The sequence below is a fragment of the Phycodurus eques genome, chromosome 15, assembly GCF_024500275.1.
Source record: "Phycodurus eques isolate BA_2022a chromosome 15, UOR_Pequ_1.1, whole genome shotgun sequence".
Lineage (NCBI taxonomy): Eukaryota > Metazoa > Chordata > Actinopteri > Syngnathiformes > Syngnathidae > Phycodurus > Phycodurus eques.
In genome coordinates this window covers 9,329,808-9,354,807 of record NC_084539.1, presented here as the reverse complement: position 1 = coordinate 9,354,807, position 25,000 = coordinate 9,329,808, and the positions used below count along the sequence as shown (strand labels likewise).

The following is a 25,000-nucleotide window of genomic DNA, read 5'->3' as shown; positions in this document are numbered from 1 at the left end:
GGGGCAAGATAAGCCTCTAAAATCGCACAAACATTTGGAGTTCATAGGCAGGTGTTCGGCTTTTTCTTTGGCGCTTTTGGTCCATTTTTTGCGATACTTATTCCAAAAGGATCAGTCTCAACACTGTATTGTTCAAAACTGGATGCAGGGGGAAATAGACCAAAATGATATTTCATGCAGAGCAGGGCTACATTGGCTTCGTAGTCTATCCATACACATTTAAAACAATACTTTGGAGCCTCAATATTAGCCTCAACTTTTTTTGTTGGGTTTACATTGTGGTCATTCTATTTATGTATTCATTTATTTTTGCATCGTTTATGCCAAAAGAAGGACCAGCCTCAACAATACCTGTAAAGTCCAACAGTTCTATTCATCCACCAATCCATCCATTTTCCGTACTGCTTATCCTCACTAGGGTCATGGACGTGCTATCTTTGGGCGAGAAGCGGAGTACACCCTGAACTGGTCGCCAGTCAATTCATTCAGAATGCTCTGGAAAAATATGGCAAAACATAAATTATTTATATATTTTTATATTTAATAAATAGTAGGGATAAATACATTGGATTTGTAGTCTATCCCTCCATGTTAAAATCTCGTGTAGCAAAGTTTGAAAAAATAGCCCGAAATACTGTCATGCGTGACATCGGCACATTTTGCAAGACCTCTGTTCAGCAAGCATCAAAGAACTAAACATTGGTTAACTTGTTTTTACACTTGTGATGCTTTCGCTTTATGCCTTCATCATTTTTTGTTAAAGAGTAGGAATGTAACGATATCTAAATCTCACGGTTCAGTTTTATCATGGCATTAATCTCACGGTACGATAATTATTGCAATATCTTGGGGAAGCTTGCAGTATTGCAGGAAGACTTACGATATTGCAGAAAGGTTCAGGGCTCAGGTGGAGCAGAGAGGCACATGCAAGAGAACCAAAAGACCTCTCTTTTTCTTGCTGGCCAAGTATTTCTCGACAGGCTTTAGTAGTTTGTGTATTTTTGCAGATGTCTGTTTGAAAAAGACATCTACAAATCATATATTCTATCCCCGTCCATCGAAGTTTATATTTGTATACCTCCAAAACTATCCATCCATCCATTTTCTGTGCCGCTTATCCTCACTAGGGTCGCGGGCATACCGGAGCCTATCCCAGCTATCTTCGGGCAAGAGGCGGGGAACACCCTGAACTGGTAGCCGGCCAATCACAGGGCACATATAAACAAACAACCATTCGCACTCACATTCACACCTATGGGCAATTTGGAGTCTTCAATCAACCTACCACACATGTTTTGGGTATGTGGGAGGAAACCGGACTACCCGGAAAAAACCCACACAGGCACGGGAGAACATGCAAACTCCACACAGGCGGGGCCAGGATTTCAACCCCCGTCCTCAGAACTGTGAGGCAGATGTGCTAACCAATCGTCGACCGTGCCACCTCCATCCAAAACTATAAATATATAAACTAGGTATTATTGCTGCAGCAATAATCATGTCATGCTCAGAGTGACAAAACTGTCCATTTGAAAAATTATCTGTTCACCAATTTCACAGTATTTATTGTCATAATTTTTTATTTATAAGATTAGAATTAGAGTACTGCTTACTAACAGTGATTCCTTTGCTTAAGTCAAAAAATTCAAGAAACTCAGAAATTCAGCGACACGGGAACACTTAAAGGCAACACAGGAATAGGAATATAGAAACAGCCAAGTTACAATAAATAAGATAATCATGGTAATCCTTGTTAGTTTTCTCTCCGCTGAGTGAAATGCTTAAATTCAGCGAGTTGTCGCCTCTGATCTGAGGTTGAAGGTGAGGGGGAGGGGGGTGCCTCCCCGCACGCCGGCTTTGGAGGGTTGCCCTTCGGCGGCTGCTGCGGGGCGGGACGCAGTTGCGCGAAGCGGTGGTCGACTGGCAACTGTTCCTGGCCTGACTGTGGTGCATCGGGGCCACAGAGCTGGGGGACAGGCAAGATGCGTTCAAAGTGACGATGATCAATGTGTCATGCAATACACGCATAAATTCTCGCGACTATTGTTTTTATTGGCTGACTAACGTATGGTCCTTATGTAACCGAGTTACAGCCGCTGTTTTGCGGACATTATTTCCGCGTTCAAATGCTACATTTCGGTCACATGGGCCAGCCAGCCAATCATTGTAATTTTGTGGCCAATTAGCTGCGTATGTACTGTAACAAGGAAATGGAGAGAGCGCTGCAGCAGCCTGGCTAAGCGACATGCCTACGTATAGCCGACCCCAAACTAAATTCTAAGCACGACATCTCATTATTTTATATCTATACAAGACGAATACAATATTGAGGCACTTTTAATACCACAATATTGTGATCTCATGGATATCGTGACATTCCTATTAAAGAGTAAATTATGTTTTATTGTAATATTTTGTTATTAACTGCATTTAAGTAATTTTTCCACTCGAGTGACAGTTGAGAATGTTAAAGTGTTACTGATTTAGTTTGACCCTCGAACGGATTATTTGTATTTTCCTAATTTTCTCGGAGGGTCAGCATGGTGGACTTGTGCTTGGCACATTTCTATCACACTTCTGAGCATCTGGGTTCAAACCTCATCTCCGGCCTACCTGTTTGGAGTTTTCCTCTTCTGCCCATGCTTGAATGGCTTTTCTCCCAGTACCCTGTTTTCTTCCCACATTCCAAAAACCTGCACGTTCAGTTCACTGAAGACTGTAAAATTGTCGACAGGTGTGAATCTGTGAGTAGTTGTTTGCCTATATGTGCACTTCTATTGGCTGGCAATAGGTCCAAAATGTACCCTGCCTCTCGTCCAAAGTCAGCTGAGATAGGCTCCAGCTGACCTACAACCCTAATGAAGAGAAGTGCTATAGAAAAAGGATAGATGGGTGTTTTATATAGGGAAGAAAATGTAAAAATTGAAAGAACGATCATCCTGCGAGATTGTATTTGAAATTTACTGCCTAAAGGTAAAATTTGAAATTGTAATTCAACTGAAGAGTTTTACTGTAGCTACCCTACCATTATTAAAAAAAGAAAAGAACCACTGGGAAAGATGGATAAAAATTTGCTTTTAAAGTCTGTCACCCTGTCCTTGTCTTTGTCAATGCCGCTTCCCGATAGGCCCGTCTATCTTGTCTGCCTTGCAATAGCCTGCGGTGAGCAGCCAGGGAATCACTAAGCTACTGGTTTAATGATGCCTGCGCCTACTTTAACAGGGAGTTACACGCCTACTGCCTCTTAGCACTACCCGGTTCCACATGCTAGTGCTTGCAGAAAAGAAGAAATCAACACAAGAAGGGTGTTTAGTCCACCGCATGGCCAGTGATCGACCTTGTCAGACCTATAGCGGAGGTCATACACACCTGCAGACATAACACATTTGTGCTCGGCGGGGAGACAAGCAATAAGGCTCCTGTCATTTTTGTGCAAATGACTGTAAAATGGGGCAGAATAATGATATAGCTCACGTCTGAGACCTGTGTTTTCCCGTGTGTTGGGAGGCATTAAACAGCAGTAGGAGTGGTTCCTGACTCAACGACATCACGGGGGAAGCTGGAAACAGGAGGCGAGGGAAGGAAGTCGCGCACAAACACACGGACAAGCATGTGGATGTGTGTGTGTGAGGTGTTTTTTAGGCTGGGGTTTTCAAAACAAGCACAAAAGTGGGGAACGCAAAGAAATGAGGAGTTAAGATATTTAAATCCTGTCTGGATTTCAAGCAGACCTCTTAATCTCATCCACTTGACACACACATACACACACGGGGCCAGGCAGACGTCTAGCTAGCCTATTTTCCTCTGACCTGAATTCCCCAGCGTGGCATTTTTTTCCCCTGCCAGGCCAATCTCATTAAGCCGCAGTAAGAGAACAAAACACACTCGACACCTCACTCCTACTCTTCATCTCATAGTCCCTTTTAGTTCTTGCGTCCTACTCGACTGTCTCCCAATTCAGTTCCCCCTCGGTTCTGTCTAATTATGGGCCGCCACAGCGGACCGAAGCCAGAAAGCGTAGTCAAGCCCCGAGCGCTTCCTCCTTTACTTCCAGACGCACAATCAATCCTCATTTTCTCTGGCTGCTCTTGTATTGCGCTCACCTCCTCGTGTCTGCCGGTTAACGTTTTAGTGCCTGCCCTGCACCTCCTGGTCCTGCAGCCTGGTTGAAATCAATGTATCTTGAATTCCAAACTACAGTTATTAAACATTTTCCCAATCCAGTGTTCCCACTCCATGTGCTTTTGTATGTTCTAGCAGCAACATTGTTTGTGAGATAAGGGCCCCCACTTGCAGTTCGGTTTAAGATGGTTAGCCCAGATTTGAGTCGCAATCTCACCTCCCAATCAGCTTGCCGTCTCTTGGCACTCCTGTTTTGAGACTCGTCTTAGGTGGTATTAGTGAATTCTTGTTCATACAGGTCATCATCATCACACGAACAATGATATTTGTCATGGACGTAGCCACGTCCGTTTTTCCTCTGTGTAAGCAGCGTGTCGGCAGGAAATGCTCATCAAAAAAAAAAAAAAAAACATTGATAGATGTTGGAACTTGGTGCACACATAAGTCGCGCCGCATTATAAGGCGCCCCGTCCATTTTGGAGAAAATTTAAGACTTTTAAGTGCGCCTTATGGTCGTGAAAATACAGTACCTGTTTGCATACAAGCTATGCACCAAAACATCATACTGGGGAGACAATTGCACAAGGACTTAGAGATGCCTAAATTCTAGGAAGCTGGACGAACAGTTTTAGGTCAGGTTGCTATAGTGGCTTCTCTTATTTTTAGATCATCATATTTTTAACATTTATAAACTTGAATACAATAAATATCGAGTCATATGGAATATCAACATTAGGAAGAAAAAAAAAATCGTAAAATCAAATTTAGGCCATATCTCCCAGCACTAATCACGATGTAGTTACGATCAGTGGCGATGAAAGTTGAATTTGTACGAAGTTGTGGTGTATCACTAATCTATGCTAATTCAGTAGCAAAGTTATAATTTCAGGAAATATATGGGAAAAAAAACCTTCAGTCGGGTGAAAATCAGTAAGTGGTAACTGAGCATATTTTTAGGCTGCTGTGCAAACTAGTTCATTGTGCACTCTTCCCAACCTCGAAACCTTGTATGGCGGTAACGTTGTAAACCGCATTGATGAAGATGTAAGGACTATTTTCCACCGAAGCTTGCCTTTTTCTTCAATTGGTCAAGTTGTATTTTAAGATGGTGGTCTGCAGATTTTCTGTCTCCAAACTGGTTCCCTCTTCACGGTCAGTTGAAAAATGAAGAACTCTATGATAGTTTGGGCACTGGAAACAGTTTCAGGGTTTCCACACAAACTTAACATTACGTACAACATCTATACACATAACCAAATGCAGTTTATTCTCATGAATGCGGAGCGTGGGAACCAACCATGCCATGGCAAGATCTTAATCTACAATGCTGTCATCACACCGTTGTATAGCTGTGCACACAGATGGTGAATGTTATCTAGTCTTGGCCGCAGCGGTCTTCTGGGGCGTTGACACGCGATGAACCCACCCAGATGAAGAACAGAACAAAGATGTTCCCCATGAACAGCAGAGTGATTGATTTGATATGTGTGTGCTATTTTTAATATGTTGTGGTATACATAGTCCCACTCTGAAATAATAATGTTATGGTACTTTATGTGCATCCAGGCTCAATGAATCAAGCATCTAAAACATGTTTTACGTGCTTTTTGTTCAACTTGATTGTCACAGCAAAATGGCTCAGGCTGGGCTTTGGGTATGTGGTCTTTTGTTTACACACACAAAATATCAAGTTAATCATGAAACAATTGATAGTATGAACCCAATAAATCAACAGCAGCAGGCCTTTATTTGTATGAAGCTATTTTGTGTATAATCCTAAACAATGTTCGAGGTATATTACAATTTCTGTCAAGTGTAACTTGAATTTAAATGAATATAAAGATAATTTGAAAGAAATGTTAATCTAGGCAGAATGGGTGGAACCAATGAGTTGCATAGCTCCCTGGAACGGAAGAAACATGGATGCCCACAACTTTGTGTAATGACTACTCATCAGAGTGCACTGGAATGTAATTATCATACAGCGCAGGGAGCTTGTTTACAACATGCATTAAGACTCCATACTTAAATTAATCTGAAAGACTTTTAAGGCGCTGTTGTTTTAGTTAGCAGTTTAGTAAAACTGGCTCAGGATCTGATGGTGTGAAAGACACCATGACTATGACTGTTCTTTTTTTCTATGAAAAAGAAGGTGTTTATTTGAGGGAGGTATTTATTTTGTCTAAAGTGGATGACACAACTCAGGACTGATTAGGGAATCTAGTCGAGGGTTGGCAACTAACACGTTTATATTGAATACATTTCACGTGGCGTTAGCACACAGTTTAGCAAATGAAATAATATTTTACAGCTTCCATTTTGTTTTTAGTCTTTTCTCCTTCAACCCCCAAAGTACACACATTAATCTCTGTGGAAAAAATCGTTTGAAAACATTATTGTATGTGAAACCAATGTTGTGGGCAGGCAATTAACCTGTCCTCCTGTCTTTCCCCTCAGGCTCAGGACCTGAATGTGATTGAGGAAGTGATCCGCATGATGCTGGAGATCATCAACTCTTGCCTCAGCAACTCGCTGCACCACAACCCCAACCTGGTGTACGCGCTGCTCTACAAGCGGGAGCTCTTTGAGCAGTTCAGGATGCACCCATCATTCCAGGACATCATGCAGAACCTGGACACGGTCAGTATCCCGCTTGAAACCAACTCAAGGTTGCCTCATTTCTTCAACTAATAGACATGACTGAAGGAATAATAGACAGGTGGTTACTGTAGTTTCTTGAAAATGACTCGTACTCTCATAAAGTTAGACTCAGCAGTCACTAAGTCAGTTCATAGACTGATGCTGTTGTTGACACATGGTAGTTAAATTGAGATCATCTGAACTCCTTTGCTAGCTAAAACAGCAGCACCTAAAGAAACACAAACAGATTTAGTTTTTTTCAGCGATTTGCATTCCACTTGCCACTTTGCTTGCTCCACAGTGTTATCATATATCCATCAATTTTTTTAAGTTAACAGGCATATCTGTCATACAAATATAAATAGAAGGTAACAACTGTGTAATAAAACTAAAATTAAGTAAATCTACTTACCCTTTGAAGATACCAGACAGGTACGTAAAGGAGAGGGAACAGGAGTTCGCTGGTGATTCTCATTCTAGTTATTAGCCATTACACTGACTGCGTCCGCTACATCCATCCATTTTCCATACCGCTTGTCCATCTGCACGGTGAAGTGCAGTCCGATGAGTTCGGAAGCATTTGGCTGAATATGAGCAGATCATATTGTCTGAAACACTTCGTAATTCATCCTGCTGCTTTGGTCAGCAGTCACATCAACAATAAATACAAGGAAACCAGTAACCATGGCTAGACCAGCGGCGCGGTCTTGTTGTGTGTGGGTCCATGTAACAGACACTTCAAGGAAGGTTAAGTGTTTCTCACTGCCAGTCCTCCATGTTAACATAGATATTTGAATTCAACAGCTGTCATTGGCAGTGAAGGAGTTTAAACACAGTGGTACACATTATTCAGCCTGTCACACCAGACATTTGAGAACATACTGGAGGAACCTATTTGATTGACAGCTGAAAAATGAGTGTGGCATGTTTTCAGCGCATTTAGTGGACATGCCTACAGTGTCCAGGAGCTGGGAGGAGGTCTCTATTTTTCACAATTTTGAAGCATTATTAAATATACAGTATTTGGCAATTATTATTTTTTTTATTCATTCTTATTTGGCAGGCTTGCTAACAACATTCTTCTCTGTGGTGTGTCAAATTTACAGAGCATTACTATTCACTTTACAGCCCCTTTAATGTTTAAAAAAAATATTTAATTTCAAAATGTCTATCTATTCCAGCAACGTACAGGCAGAACAGTTAAATGCTCTTCTATGAGATGGCAGAAGGTACAATAAACATCCACCTGTTGTCATTCATACTCAGAATACTTTGTGTTAAATTAAACAAGCTCAGATTTCGAAGTGAATATGTCAATTTGTGAGTAATTGATAAATCATTATTTCAGTATTCATACGTTTTGTGGCCTTTTTGTTTGGTTGTGTGCCGTGGGATTGTTTTGTTTTTTTTTGTAGAATGGGAGCCTTGGCTCAATAAAGGTTGCGAAAGACTGCAGTAAAGGATGCTGAGCTGATAGCTTGAACCCAGTGTTACATTGTGGGTCAAACTGACCCTTTTGGGGGGAAAAAACAAGTGCTTTAAACTAACTCTGCTGGCCCTACATTTTTCCTTGTCTTTGTCTTGTTTTTAAAAATAGACTTTGCATTGTGTTGTATTTTTTTAATGATCGATTGTAGAGCGGGTCATATTGACACATGAAGGTTTTTAGTAAGAAGCAAGCACAGCAGGGAGGGTTTATCTTTTTATTTATTTATTTATTTTTATTTTTTTCCACATGGGCAGGACTTATACCGAATACTACTTAATCCTGCTGTTACACTGGGGGTCAAATTATTCTCAATATTTTCTATCTTTTGTTTATCCATGCCTGTTTCATTTGTTTGTTTGTTTTTAAATAATTCAGTTGAACCACGATTCAACAGCAATGCCTCGTTTTCATTGTTAAACAGTATTTATTTATTATTACTGTTGTCTGTTTCAAGTTATTTCAGCAACCATTATTTTTTTCATAAACAGAGGGGTACCAACAATTACACCGACTCAAAAAGAAAATTAACATTTTTACATTAATTTGACTTATAGTATAACAGGAGGATTGCACGGTATTGACAAATTAAACAGTCCTGCTCTTTTGTGGACAGAATAAGTGTCAAATATTTTTTACGAGCAATTGTGGAGGGACAAGCGAAAGCGGTCACTCCCAGCTTCATCAGTTGGGTAGAAAAAGGGAAAGGAAGCCAAGCAATCTCTTATCGGCTCTGGTTTGTTTGTGTGTGTGTGGGTGTGGGTGTGGGTGAGTTGCGCGTGTGTGGGTGTGTGTGCAATTGGGGTTGCTCCATAGTACATTGCCATAGGCACTGCTGTTATCCATATGAGGAAGCTTGCTTGCTAGAATCCCTTGGTTAAGTCAGCTTCCCCGAGGCGATTCTCCAGTCTTCCCCCTCTCTGCTTGCAAATCTGCAGGCATATGTGATTCTGGATTGAGGAACTGCTCCTCAAAATTAACCCCATATGGGAGGCCTTCAGAACTGATGAGGAGATTAGTATTTCGCAATAGATGTACAGAATGCTCTTGTGGGCTCTGGTTGCCAGAGAAGAAACACTGCACGTGGGTGTGTTTAGCGCCGTCGGTTTGGCAAATATATATTTTGGGGGAAAAAAGACTTAAAAAAGAGATTTTTAATTATCCAATATCAAACATATCTTCAGGGGAGAACCTAGCGCAGATAAAGCACAGCATTTGCTTGATCTCTTGTTTGGGATGAAACCCACCAGGCATCACATAATGGAGGGAATAGCTCTTTCCAACATTGGCCTGTTGGTTAGTCAGGAATCCCTAGTGCGCTTTAGCTAATGATGTGCAAATGACAAAATGTATTGCATTTTTGGCGTTGTGCCAAAGCTATTTGGGCTGGGAATAGTACTCGTAGTCATGGTGTCCCAAAATAATTGACATAATTTGAAATACGAGTATCTGTGTAATTACATGTCCTAGGCCAGGGGTTTCTATCTTGTTTTCACTTTCTTTTCAGGAAATGAAGGGTGTAGACAAGTGCAACAGTAACAGAGCAGTCAGAATTCATCATTCATAGTTGTTTTAATTTTTATGGCTATTTGTAACATATTTAAAGGAAAAATTGTGGGCAAGCTTTCGCAGGCCATATAGAGTGACGTGGGCCTTGAGTTTGACGCATTCGTACTATCCATCCATCCATCCATTTTCTACCGCTTATCAGAGGTCGGGTCGCAGGGGCAGTAGCTTTAGCAGGGACGCCCAGACTTCCTTCTCCCCAGCCACTTCATCCATCTCTTCCGGGGGGGATCCCGAGGCATTCCCAGGCCAGTCGAAGGATGTAGAGAGATGCTCTTCCTTTGATTTTGTTTTTTGGCATTTTCTTTCCTAACGCCACCACACAAGGTTACCAGTGATGGCAAAAAGGAAGGTGTGATCACCGTATAACCAGCAATGGAAGTTAATTTAACTGCACCTAAGGAAAGGGTCTGGCTACTGAGCAATTCAATAAACATCAAAAGGCTTTTTTTAATTCCAGCATTACACACCAAACGGCACTATGATCCGTGATGTGTCTGTCAGGCATATTCAAAGAGTGAGTAGTTTGTTTTAGTTTTATTAAATTTTATTATGTCGTGGTTAACTTCTGTCATTACTTTGGTGAATTAATGTTAAAATGTTACTTCAAACGTTGCATGTGCAATTAATAGATCTGTAATGGTGACGTTTTGACCCTGGAACATGTTTCCTATTGCAGCATTAAGCATTCAAAAAACCAATAACATATCTGACAGCATTGCAATATCAAACATTTTTTCCCCACACTAACAAGCTATTGCACCAATGTTGATCCAGCCTTTATGCATTTGCATCAGTGATTATAGCCACCGTGTTATTAAAGCTCCGTCAGTTGACATCCAAACAAGCTCGATACATATAGGGAAAAGGCTGCATTGTTGTGTGGTTCTATATGTATCTTTAAATCACTATATTGCACAGAGTGTCATCATCTAGGGGCGCTCCTGTTGCAGGTGTGGTGCAACGACGCTGGGATTAGACCAAGTGAGATCTGGAAATTGATGGTAAACTTTATGCTTGACACGATCAGGATTTTGTGGGCCGATCAGCAAGTTTAAAAAAAACGATAACCGATCACCGATCCGATCACAAGATGGAGCAATGTGTCTATTTACATGACTTGTTTATTTATTGTATATACTTGTGCACTGTATACTGAGTACTGTATCTTCAAAATTATTCTCCAGCATTCTAGACAAAAGTTAAAACATCAATGACCTCTAGGGGGGATTCAAGGATTGGCCACTGACATAGGTTTAGGTCAAATCAACATTACAACATGACAGAAATAATGAGTGCTAACTTACTGGAATTAAATGAACAAATACTGTTCATGACATGCTTACTCTAACTTTCTCACTGTCCCGGCTATATGGGCGGGTGTTGTCCAGAGTTTGGGTCCGTTTGACTTTTCCTTTTTGTTTTGTTTTTTTTTTTCCTCACGCTGCGTTGCTTGAACGCGACATGCTCCTCCTTGTTTACATTCTTCAGGTGCCCAATGAAATTTGTTGTGTTGAAGGATTTAGATGACGTTCCCCACAACGTACTTCAGTTGTGAACAGACTGCAAATAACTTGAGTGTTGTTTGTCTGAGACACCGCAAAATAGTCCTACACCGAAGACATGTTTTTTCACCGACAAGATTGAACAAAACTTTATTGGCTGTCAGATAGTTACAGTACTGCGCCGATCGGTGACATCATTGATTGGCTCAGCGAATTCTGACATGAAAGACGATCAGCATAAAATGCTAATTATCGGCCAATACCGATCAAACCGATCAGATCAGCATAAAGTCTACTAAACTTCAATAAGATAAGCATGAAACGAGGTCCTGTCTGTCTCAAAGAAAAAGCAAAGAGGTTTTCGTGTCCGTGAAAAATACCTGCCGCGTTCATTATCCGGCTTTAACCGATGCAAGCACAGTATGCTACTTACACAACAGCTCACAGCTAGCACATTTCAATGGCCATTTATATAATGAAAAGTGTGTAGTTTTGGTCATTTCTTTGTACGTTAACAAAGTTGTGGAGTAAAAGGTACTCAAAGTGGAAGTTTTCTAGAGCGGCGACGTATCCTGACTTTGTATGAAGTTGTTACGCACCGTTAACTACCACTGATGCAGTAGTACTACTGCATCAGTGGTAGTTATGATGCATCAGTGGTTATTATGATGCAGTAGTACTACTGCATCATAATAACAGTAAACATTTGTATGAAAAATAATTCTTGACCATAAATATAAAACAATCAAAGATACGACAGTGACAGTTGCGTAAGGCACAGTAGGGCCTTGATAAGTGAGTGGCCGGTGTAAAGCTTTATACGCTGGTGCTAGCATAACTGCAATCCCTTTAACTGGACCTCATCTGTTACGGCTCTGACACTACTTCAGAAGGCAAAATATATCCCAGAGATGGCTAAAAGTTATGCCGTACTTACCGTTTAAATTTATGGCCTACAAGTGTTTTTCATACAAATACAGCGGCTGAAATAAGTATTTAACACGCCACCATTTTTCTCATTAAATATATTTCCAAAGGTGCTATTGAGATGAAAATTTCACCAGATGTTCGGAACAACACAAGTAATCAAAATATTCAAAGAAAATAGAACAAATGAGATCATAAATTAAGTTGTGTGTAATAATGTGAAATGACACAAGTAAAAAAGTATTGAACACGCCAACTGCTATTTATTTAATACTTTGTACAAAAGCCCTTGTTTGCAATGACCGGTTCAAGACACCTCCTGTAGGGAGAAACTAGTCGCATGCATTGCTCTTGTGTGATTTTGGCCCATTCCTCCACACAAGCAGTCTTCAATTCTTCAATGTTCCGGGGGCTTCTTTTATGGAGCTTGAGTTTCAGTGCTTTCCATAGATTTGCGATTGGATTCAAGTCAGGCAATTGGCTGAGCCATTCGAGCAGCTTTATTTTTTTTCTTTGAAACCAATTGAGAGTTTCCTTGGCAGTATGTTTTGGATCATTATCCTGCTGAACAGTCCACCCTCGTTTCATTTTCATTATCCTCGTAGATGGCAGCAGATTTTTGTCAAGAATGTCTCTGTACATTTGCCCATAAATCCTTCCTTCAATAATGTGAAGTTTACCAGTACCATTTGCTGAAAAGCAGCCACACACCATTATGTTCCCACCTCCGAACTTCACTGCTGGTATGGTGTTTTTAGGGTGATGTGTGGTGTGCATTATGGCATCCAAAGAGTTCAATTTTGCTCTCATCCGACCAGACTATATTTTCCCAGGATTTACCTGGCTGGTTCAAATGTTGTTCAGCAAATTTTCAACAAGCTTTGACATGATTTTTTTTTTTTCAGCAATGGGGTCTTGCGTGGTGAGCATGCATCCAGGCCATGGCGGCGAAGTACATTGCTCACTGTTTTCCTTTTGACAATAGTACCTGCTAATTCCAGGTCTTTTTGAAGCTCTCCACAGGTGGTCCTTGGCTCTTGGACAACTCTTCTGATTATTCTTTGCACTCCTCTGTCAGAAATCTTGTGAGGAGTACCTGATCGAGGCACATTTATGCTGGTATGATTGGCTTTCCACTTTCTGTCCGTATTATGGCCCCAACCGTGCTCACTGGAACATTCAGAAGCTTAACTGATATTCATTTTGACTGACAAGGGGCTGGATTGTTGTTTGATTATTGACAGATTTTAGGTGTTGTCTTGGCTTTCCATGCCTTTTTGCACCTCCCTTCATGTGTTTAATACTTTTTCCCTGTGTCATTTCACATTTTTACACACAACTTAATTTCTGATCTTATTTCTTATACTTTCTTTGTATGTATGGATTACTTCCCAACATCTGGTGAAATTTTCAGGTCAATAGCACCTTTGGGAGTATATTTAGTGAGAAAAATGCTGATGTGTTAAATAGATATTTCAGCCGCTGCATGTCGAGTAATTCCAATTTAACTACTGCATTAGCATAGGCTGGTGATTGTCTACGGCACATTTCGATTTAGAAATTTGGATGACGTCGCTATCAATCGAACAGACCTCTGTCATAAACCCAGGTCGGCCTGTAACACTAACCTGTTGTCAGTTGGTTTTTGAAGGCCCATATGAACAGGGATCATTTTGACAACATAGTCTATTCAGTTCATGAAAGATTTATTTTGCAACCTTTTCAGGTGATCGCGTTCTTCAGCCAGCGTCTGGAGCAGGCTGGAAGCGACCTATCTGTGGAGAGGGTCCAGGAGGTGATCATGAAAGGAGCCCAGGCGCTGCCCACAGACAGGCTGAAGGTAAGACAGGTGCCCGAAGCAGTCTGTAATCACGATTCATGCGTAGGGAATGCCTTGGTGACTCAGCGCTGTAAGGTTGTCTGCACAAGTAGGGAAGGAATTATGGCAGGGGAGAGAGAACTGGGAGAAAGATGGAAAGAGCCATTGGGGCATGTGACAAAAGGCCAAACCCCATTCTCAGTAGCCATCTTCCTTTTATCCCTGCTGGCCTGCTCCATGCGAACATGTAAAGACATTTCAAGGAGATGGGATGATGGCTGGGGGGCACTTTGTCAAGGGCACATACGATCGTGGGGGAATGGGGAGGAGTGAGGGGCAGATGTATATCTGCCACAACGCCTCGTTACCCAACACTCCCACCACTCCTTCCCGGCGCTCCACCATTAATCAGCGAGGAAATATGCAACTAGAAAAAAATTTCAGGGGATGCATTCTTTGCGAATGTTTGCTATTTGCAGCGGGTCCTTGATTCTAACCCCGTGAATAGCAAGTGTTAAGTGTACTACTTTTTCTTTGTATTTCCGTGAGTCTGGATGTTCTGTGGCACCGTGCTGCCTGTCCCAGGTCAGTCTTGGCATTACAACAGACGTCGTTGTGTGTATGCTGTGCCGTGTTGGTCATCTCGAGTTCAGCACACACAAGAGCAGTATGCACAAACTTGGCTATTTTTCCTCGTTATGTTTGGGGTCGCTCACTTTTAAAAAAATCTGTGATGTTCGAAATCGATGTGGGTAGCCAGTTTAACCGTTAACGCACTACCAACCACGCTACCATCGTGCATCCATATGCACTTCCCTTTGTTTTTATGTCCGCATGTGTGCTTCGCCCTCACGTTGACATGCTGCCCTCATCTGAGTTGCTTTTCTACCTCCAGAGGGCGCCGTGAAGTGACGTGACAATTTGGCCAATGTCTCCTCGGGGAGACACAGGCCACCGTTTGATGGCGCCATCGCTCAAACAAACAGCTGTCTCTCTCCACACCTCACGCATGCCTTCGTCTGATGAGCTCATTCGGGTACTCAGCCCCCAACGTGAAAATCCATAGGCTAGATTAATGTTGTGTGGAATCATCAATGAATTGGTAATTACTGCTAAAAGCTCTTGGCAGTGACTGCGCAGAGAATGCTGACGAGGTAGCGGTGAAGGATAATCACTATATTGGGTCAAATATCGTTGACTTTGAGGCTTCCTCGCTTCTTTTTGTGAACTTATTCAGGGCTCCTTGCCAGGTTGTGGCATCTTCTTTACATTTTTTGGGCACCCCATTTAAGCGGCAAGCTGCAACAAGTTATGTTCCAACTAACTTCGCCCTGATGCTTTTAACGTCTTTACTTTTATTTTCAATCACTCACTTAAACTTTGTTTGTAAGTGCTTTTCATACAAAGGAGTGCAACATAAAGTACTTTAAAATATAAAAGTAAAACAAACCCGCCCGCCGCTTGTCCACATGGACACAGAAACACCCACACAATTTCTTTGGCAAAAGACAAGAAATTCACATTTGTTTCATGTTTCTTTGGGAGCCTGTGTAGGTGATCATAACCTTTTTCTAAGGTTACATTGATAAAACTCCACATCTATCCATGCATTTTCTGTACTGCTTATCCTGCTCAGGGTCGGAGTGAGCTGGGGCCTATCCCAGCTGCCATCAGGCACAAAAGACAGACTATACCCTATACCAAAAATCATGTTTTTTTTTCAGGCTTGTGTATGTGAGTTTAATTTGGCCTAATTGACAGGGCTGTTAGCCCATTTAAGCGCCAACTTATTTTTTTTAGATGCTGTATTTTTCAGTATTTTATTTATTTATTTATTTATTTACGTCTATTTTATATAGACGCATTTTACTTGGGATTGGGCGGAGCACGGCCCCATGTGTTTTGTAAAAAGCTCACTAAACATATTATTTTGTGTTTCTGTAGCAGAAAATGATCACACAATAGTTACTGTGTGAGCTAAAACAACAAGACTAATAATTGCCGCAAACAAATGAAACCTCTTTCCGAGGACCCCTTAGCTGCCTAACAAGGTGCCTGATGAAAAATACACGAACTGAATAATTAGTGGTGCAAAGGATCATCTTTTATCCGCACAGATCACTCTACACGGTTCGGCACACACCTGGTCCTCGGATTTGTCCAAAATATGTGCGTGTGGTTGGTGTTGGGTGGGGAAAAAAAAAAAAAGGTTTTGCCTGTTCATACGAAGGCAACAGGTTTAATATGCACTCATTAGTCAAGTACAGCGGTGGATGTTAGTCATAGCATAGTGGAAGAGCAGAGAAACTTGAAAACCCTCGATCCTGCGTCATGTAAGACGAAGGCTACCCAAGAACCGCTTATCATTGCGGCATTTAAGTAGCACGTTGCTGCACAATCCAACCGGGCAGTGGGGTTAAGCAATTGGAAAAGCTATTGGGGTATTTATTGCTGAGGACATGAGGCCATACTCTATTGTGCAAAACACGTTATGAAATCCTGTCGCACACCCTCTTCAATGCAACGATCGAGCCAAGTCTTCATGAGCAGGAGAAGAAAAAAAATTGTTGAATGATCCTGGGTATCGTCTGTTACACTCACCATAGACACACCCCCCTCTGAGAGAGTCACAGAGGCACAAATCTGGTGCAGGTAGCCTCCTGACAGAAGCAGTGACTGAGTGGAAGATAGAGTGACCCAATACTAATATCCCAGCCACCACAGATAATACAAAATTATAAGCTCGGGTATGATTTTCTTTCTTAAATTTCGTGTGTATTTAGGCTGCTGTTTAATTTACTATCCATGTTTAAAGGAAGGGCATATTCCTTAAATTGCACTTTGAGATGTTTTTCATTCACGGTCCGTGTATAAAAGGAAAGGGTGTCATGCCTTGTATTGCGTTTTAAATTGTTGTCATATAATTTAAATGGCTATATTTCACATTTTGAGTTAAATGTTGTTTTCATTTTATGAGGAAAAGTGTTTTACAAAATAAATGGAGGTCAATGTTCAATGTTTTTTTTGTTTTTGTTTTTTTCTTGCTGTTGCGTAAAATTATTCAATCCGTGACTCAAAACACCCTTATCCGATCCGAGCCGTGAGTTTTTTGATCCGTTGCACCCCACAAATAATGCATGCACAAATGCAGCAATAATAGGGAATAACTCTCTGTCTGCATTGTACTGGCTTGGATATCTCGGACTTCTTCACAAATGCAGACAGGCTTCGATGATTAGAAAAAAACAATAACAGCCGGGATCTTGTTCTTTCGGTCACGACCCACAGCTCGTGACCATAGGTCAGGGTTGGAACGTAGATCGAACGGTAAATTGAGAGCGTCGCCTTTCGGCTTAGCTCATTCTTTACCACAACGGACCGATACAAAGTCCGCATCACTGCAGACGCTGCACCGATCCGCCTGTCGATCTCCAGTTCCATTCTTCCCTCACTCGTGAACAAGACCCCAAGATACTTGAACTCCTCCACTTGGGGCAGGATCTCATCCCCGACCCGGAGAGGGCACGCCACCCTTTTCCGACTGAGGACCGTGGCCTCAGATTTGGAGGTGCTGATTCTCATCCGAGCCGCTTCACACTCAGCTGCAAACTGCTCCAGTGAGAGTTGGAGATCACAGCTTGATGAAGCCAATAGAACCATATCATCTGCAAAAAGCAGAGTTGGAGATCATGGCTTGATGAAGCCAACAGAACCACATCATCTGCAAAAAGCAGAGATGCAATACCGAGGCCACCAAACCGGACCCCTCTACGCTTCGGCTGTGCCTTGAAATTCTGTCCATAAAAGTTAGTCCAGTGGACATCAGTAATGCAACCATGTAAACGTCCAAACAGAAGATTCTGAGTTTTCTGGGTAATGTCTGACGCACTCCTCACAAAAGATAATGTTTTAAATTTATTTTTTTCTGCTCATTGAAAGATTAGGCAGAAGTGCATTTTGGCACTGTCCTGTTGTGTAGACGCAGGAAACACCCTTAAAAGCATCAGAATTTCAACACAGACATTTCTTGGTGTTCCCAAGGCATTTCTGTGACTTTAGTAGTTTTTGTCCAGATTGCTAACTGACAAAACAAACTGTTGTTCCCGGTCAGGGGGAAACTGTTGACAGAAGACTACAAGATGCCTCTTTGCTTAAGGAATGCAAAAAAATGTACAGAGTCTCTCCGAACTGAAAGAGCGGTTTAAAAGACTTTGGCCTCGGGGGCGACACTTTCTTAGTCTCGTTGTTTGTGCATTGTGTGTTGTTTCAGGTTGTGTCAATGATTCTCATGGGCAGTTGCTGTGGAATGTGTTGTTTAGGCCGACCAAAATCTGCCTTTTTGAGCAGCGATAGCTGCTAGACTCTCTGGCTCCTGGTGACGAGGCAAATGGAGGAGGGGGGCTTAGTTAGCATAGTATCTTTTGCTCAGTACTTGTGCCTCTGTCGGACCAGTTGCCAGCAACCTTCTCACATTAACAACAATGTGCCACATATGAATTCTTGCTCCCAAATGGCTTTAACCCAAGTTTTAGATGGGCTCAGACATGATTAGCCAATCAGGAATAATTGACTGTCACTCTGAGAGTTTTCACTAAACTTTGGATCTGCAATTTATTTACTGGCTTGCCAATTGTCGGTGAAAAAATGCTAATTTATTGGTTATCAGGAAGGAGTACAATTAATTAGGAGTACAACAGGTACATCATCCACTTAAGATAAACAACTTCTGGAAAAAACAGATGCTAACGGTAATTATCTAATTCCATAGAGGTTATCATTAAAGAGTTAACTGTGGAGCCCATTTGAACTCTGTTGCTGTCTCACAGACGTATTAAAGTGCTCTTGGCTTTTCTTCTCAATACTGTTTGTCAGCTTATGGGTTTAAAATTTAACATATCTGTTGGACACATAAGCAGTCTCGCAAGTTGGGAGAAGCATGTTTTGTACAAATGCTGCAAGACATCTGTGTGCCGCCATTGTATTTTTGTTTGCCTACACAGAACACTCCCAAAGCACAGTTGTCATGTAAACGAACAGCTACGACAACACTGTTTTGATCTGTTTTCATTTTAAAAACAAAGACGATAGCTTTCGGCGGCACGGTGGACAACTGCTTAGAGCGTCTGCCTCACAGTTCTGAGGACCGGGGTTCAATCTCCGGCCCCGCCTGTGTGGAGTTTACATGTCTCCCCGTGCCTGCGTGGGTTTTCTCCGGGCACTCCGGTTTCCTCCCACATCCCAAAATCATGCATGGTAGGTTAATTGACAACTAAAAATTGTATGTGTGAATGTCAGTGCGGATGGTTGTTTGTTTATATGTGCCCTGTGATTGGCTGGCAACCAGTTCAGGGTGTACCCCGCCTCCTGCCCGATGATAGGTGGGATAGGCGCCAGCACGCCCGCGACCCTAGTGAGGAGAAGCGGCTCAGAAAATGGATGGATGGATGGAAGACGTTATTAACTAATATCATTAGTTATTAAAATCATGATCTAACATTCTAACGGTATGCTATAAAGAACATAATGCACACAGTAACTCTGCCTTTATCCATCCATCCATTTTCGGTACCACTTATCATTTGAGTCTTAATTACACAAGTTGCATGACTTCAGCGTGTTATACAATCAATTTGCAGACATAAAAGCCTGCCAAAAAGTCAGTGATTGTGGCATTTTTGAAATGATCTCACACAAACACACAAAAGCTCAAAAGGTGAATTAGTACTACAAATCCAGCCCTTCAACTTTTGATTAAGTTGGAAAATAGTAGATAATTAAGATATGTTTCTGCACCTGCCTAATAAAGGTTTAAGACAGTTCTGACTGAAGGATTTAGGGAGTCTTGCCTCGAGTATGTAACGCGACATACATTTTTGTAAACATTTAGAAAGATATCAGCATTCTTTACCGTAAAATTTTCCAAGAGATTCAGACTTTATTTGCTCCCTGGGAAATTATATTTTTTTGGAAAACAAAACAAAAAACTAATAAATAATGCAAAACTAAAATGCACATAGATTGGAGGACAAAAAAGTCACCCACCACCTTACAACCAAGACAGATACAGTATTAAGGATCAAGGCTGTTCCTGTAATGCTTTCTAACTCTTTGTTTACTGTTACAATCAAGCCTATATAAAAAGTTGCAACCATTAGCACATAGCTAGCCTGCTTGGATTGCTGAATAATGTATCACGTTTGCAAGCGTAATTGTAGAAGAACTAAAATATATCTGAAATGTAAGAATCATAATTAAAAAAGTAAGGATTTGTTCCCAAGGCAAATTTTTAAGACGTACAGTATTTCGTCTCTCAACCCAAAGGTTGTGGGTTGGATCCTCAGCGCCTGTGACCGGGTCCTTGAGCAAGATTCTGAACCCCAAGTTGCTCCTGATGCTGCATCATCAGTAGGTGAATGAGGAGACAATGTTAAAGCACTTTGAGTACCTTGAAGGTAGAAAAAGCGCTATACAAGTGAAAGCCCATTTACCATTTCATCCTTTTTTACCGTTTGACAAACAAAGCACATCGTGAAACATCAGCATCACTTCTGGCAGTTCATCCTTTAGAAATCATGAATCTGTTTGTCTTTCCAGTGCAGTTGGAACATGGACTCCAGCTCGACGTGACCGTGAACCTTTAAGATGAATAATAGAAAGGATAGTTTTTTGACAGATCACAATGCACTACTTGTTGAGTGTGGTTTGTTTTTGACAGATCAGCATGCACTGCTTGTGTGTGTGTTTGAGGGTGGTTCATACTTTCTCTACGGCTCACATTCTTCTCAGTCTAGCCCAGCTCTTCACAGCATAAGGGAAGGAAAGGGAAGAAAAGGGAGAAAGGAAAGGAACGCGGCATCCCCGAGTGAAGACATGAGGCCAGCCAGTCTGTATCCAGAGGCGAGGGCATGACCCACCAGGACCTACAATAACTGATAGGAGCTCAGGCCAAGTGGTCCCAGACAACTGTCGTGACTGCCAGGAGGGGCCGGATGGTGCAGATATATTCAGAGAGGAAGGCGCTGTGCAGACGGAGTCGAGGCACCAAGATAATATTCCAAGAAAGCACTGGAACCCAGAGGAAACATTCTTTTGTTGAGATATGTGGCCATATCGGATACTTTTTTGTGCTCGCTCCAATAATTGCAAAGGGGGGGGAAAGGTCTTACCGTTTCTGATTCTGATTGATACTGTGAACCAAGCTTTTTATTTGAGTAGCTGGTAGGCAGTGGGAGTAACTCATGGTACAATAATGTCACCATATTTTGCCCGTAATTGTCTTTTATCAAAATGAGAGCTTCTCAACTTTTTCCCGCAGGAGAGGAAAAAAAAGCAACAAAAATGGCAGCAATAGACCAGTCATGTATTGAATTTCTATCTTTTACGGTACATACAGCATTCACTATTAAAGTTTTTGTGACCTACTGTAAAACCCATCATTTCTTCTCCCATTTTGCTCTCGTGACAGCTTTTCAGATTAACCACTGGCCCGCCGTCCTGACGGGACGCCACGCTAACAGCTTTTTATCATTTTGGGAAATGGGCTTGCCCAGACGTCGGAAACACTGATTTGTTCCATCTGTTCCTGTAAACTGCGAGTGGCGTCCCAATGATGAGGCGCTCCTTGTGTTCACTATTGAGAGAGATACTCAGGGATTGAAAGATTAATTAAAAGTATTTGAATTAGTATTTGAAGGCTTTAAATGCAATCAGTCATATGTCTCCCAAAATGTTCACAGTTGACATGACAATGCTGTGAACGATTGGTTCAGCGATTAGCTTTGGTGGCTAAGGTATGTATGGCAAAAATTGGAAAAACTCTTAATTAATTTTTTTTTATGTTGGGAAAATTGCACATAAATGTCTCATCCAAGGGACATGGGCTAAGGAAGAACCCAGAAAACTTTGGTGACAAGTTTTTTTTTTCTCCCACTAACGTGTATGTGTTCACTGTGATGGGTTAAATGCAGAGAACAAATTTCATGTGCATGCATGTTAAAGATGGAGGAATGTGTCTATTTAAATGACCTGTTCATTTACTGTATATACTTGTGTACTAATTGCGCAAAAAAATATATTTACAATAAATAATGTATCTTTGGGCATGGTGGACGACTGGTTAGAGCGTCTGCCTCACAGTTCTGAGGACCCGGGTTCAATCCCCGGCCCCGACTGTGTGGAGTTTGCATGTTTTCCCCGTGCCTGCGTGGGTTTTCTCCGGGCACTCCGGTTTCCTCCCACATCCCAAAAACATGCATGGTAGGTTAATTGACGACTCTAAATTGCCCGTAGGTGTGAATGTGAGTGCGGATGGTTGTTTGTTTGTATGTGCCCTGCGATTGGCTGGCAACCAGTTCAGGGTGTAACCCACCTCCTGCCCGATGATAGCTGGGATAGGCTCCAGCAGGCCCGCAATCCTAGTGAGTAAAAGCGGCTCAGAAAATGGATGGATGGATGTATCTTTGTTCAATTATTTATGCCACTGAGGCATAGTGACAGACAGAACAAATGAATGGTCTTCTATTAGACGGCAGGAACTAAATACAGTAATTAATGTATCCACTTTTTGTGACATTTTTGTTTGTTGGTGTGTCGTGAGATTTTTCAATTGTAAAATGTGTTCCTTGGCTCCATAAAGGTTAGAAATCACTGCTCTAGTCAGATCGTGTATTCTAATCAGTCAGGTCAAAAAAAACATTACAACATGACAGAAATAATGGCTGCAAACATACTGTAATTAAATTACTTCACCCACACCGAAACCTTAGAGCATGATTTGACAGAACGGCGGCATGTTTACGTACAACCGTCAGTGCTAGCTGAAACGTTTTGTTGCCTGCTTGCGAGCCATATCGTATTAAAGGTATGTGAACATACCTCAACCAAGCCTTAAACGAATGCCCTCTCCTGTCCTGAGCACCGGTGACCACCAACACACGTTTTCCCCCATTTTGCCATTCTAATACAGTCAGGCGTGATCCACTCTTGTTGTCGTCGCCACGGTAACGAGTGTATCCGGTCGCATTTGTGTTGACAAGATAAAGCCCAACGATCGTAAAAAACGGGATGCGGTGGTATCGGAATACAGAAGAAGAAGAATCACCTTTTATTGTCATGAACATGCATGCATGCACATGAAATTTGTTCTCTGCATTTAACCCATCACAGTCAACACAAACACATGTTCGTGGAACACACTGGAGCAGGGGGCAGCTGAAGCGCCCGGGGAGCATTTCGGGGTATCGGTGTCTTGCTCAAGGACACCACAGCCGTGAGTCCCGGGGATGTTGGCGGATGGTCCAGTCGGGGTCTTGAACCTAGGTCCCTCACGGTGGCAGGCGATGATCTTTTATTGATCTTTTATTCAGATTTTTATTGCAGTAGTCTGACATAGTGTAATTGTGAGAGAGCAAATGTCTTGTAGTCTGATCCAGCATTACGTGTGGTCTGTCCCACAGCGCCAAAAAGGTTTTTTATTTTATTTTATTTTTTTAAATAACTTTATTGGCCATCATATATTTACAGTACTACATCAAAAGACACACAACAAGGCTAAAAATAAACTAGCTCTTGGATTCAAATATACTGTGCACGATGGCGACGCGGGTAAATGTCTTTTGCGGAGCCGATCAATGGCGAATTATGATATTAAAGCTGATCAGCCGAACAGCATAAAGTACTAATTATCGGCCGATACCGATTAGGCTGATAAAATCGGTGTCAAGTCTACATTTAACATCATAATGGTTTTTCACCTTCTTTCCTTTCTTAGTGAAAAATGCAAGACAGTTAATGATATATAATTCACCCAGAACTGTATTAGCCAGAATTGTATTTTTGTATTTTTGCGTATGCATATTTCCCCCCAATTTGTCTTGAAATTATATTTACTGAATAATTGGTAAAATTGGGGCACCAAGAGGTTTTTCTGCTTTTTCTTTTTCAGTGAAATATGCAAGAGTGCTAATAAAATTCATCTACTGTATATAGAGTAGGTGTGTACCTATGAAGGCTTACAATTTGGTGCTAATCCATATCAAAACGACTTGAAATGCCTTGATTATACATGGCAGGCTTGGGGAGAACCAATTGTATTTTTGTGTTTCCCTTATTTTTTCACCTTTCTTTAAATTGTTCTGTCATTTCTGCTTGTTTCATATATTTTTCACTTACAACATTTATGGTTTTTGACATCTTTCTTGCCATTCTCTGTGAAAAATACATAAATGTAATGGCAAAATGAAGCCATGTGCATGAGTGGGTAGATATGAAGGCTAACAATTTGATACTAATCCAAGTTAGCATTGTTTGGATGCAAAATTTTTATTTCGTACTGATTATTTTACTTTTACCATTGTGATAATTTTTTTACTATTTTATTACCTTAGGTATGTGGAAATCTAGCAAGGCTATGCCAAAACTCATCCAAATTAGCTTTGGACACAAAATCGACTCATTGAAGATGGGTCGAGACGACCACATTGTTTCCCACCTTTTTATTTATTTATTTTTTGTGTTTGCAAGTGGATTAAAGCACAGTTAAAAGTGGGTTTCCTTTAGATTTTGGGTTGAATTGTTAATGTTCTGTTAAAATTGGAGACCATTATGGGCCTATGTATAGGAGTGCTATAGACAAACACAATGTATTCATGTAACCTAAATTTTGCACAACTAAAATGTCACCCAAACCCTAAATCCAACGTATCTTGGTTGGATGCAACTAATATTGGATGGCCTCTGCCAAGCATGGTGGCAGAAAAACACAAGGGCCACCTCGCGGGCCAAACACAGTAAACAGCAGGTAGATAGAAGTAGGGCATCAATAATACAAGAGAGTGCCTCATTATATTCTGCTGTCTGCACATACATACAGTAGAAAGGTACTTGCAGTCAGTAATCAGCTGTGGTGAGAGACACACATGAGTCCTGCTTGTCCTA

General features: G+C 41.5%; 1 protein-coding gene across 1 annotated transcript in view; it reads left to right on the top strand.

Annotated features, from left to right (window-relative positions):
- Nucleotides 1-25,000, top strand: part of dym (dymeclin) — a 91,267-nt gene that overhangs the window by 58,423 nt on the left and 7,844 nt on the right. The window contains exons 15-16 of the mRNA XM_061698850.1: nt 6,580-6,762; nt 13,973-14,086. Coding sequence (XP_061554834.1) covers nt 6,580-6,762; nt 13,973-14,086 — 297 coding nt within the window. The remainder of the gene's footprint in view (nt 1-6,579; nt 6,763-13,972; nt 14,087-25,000) is intronic.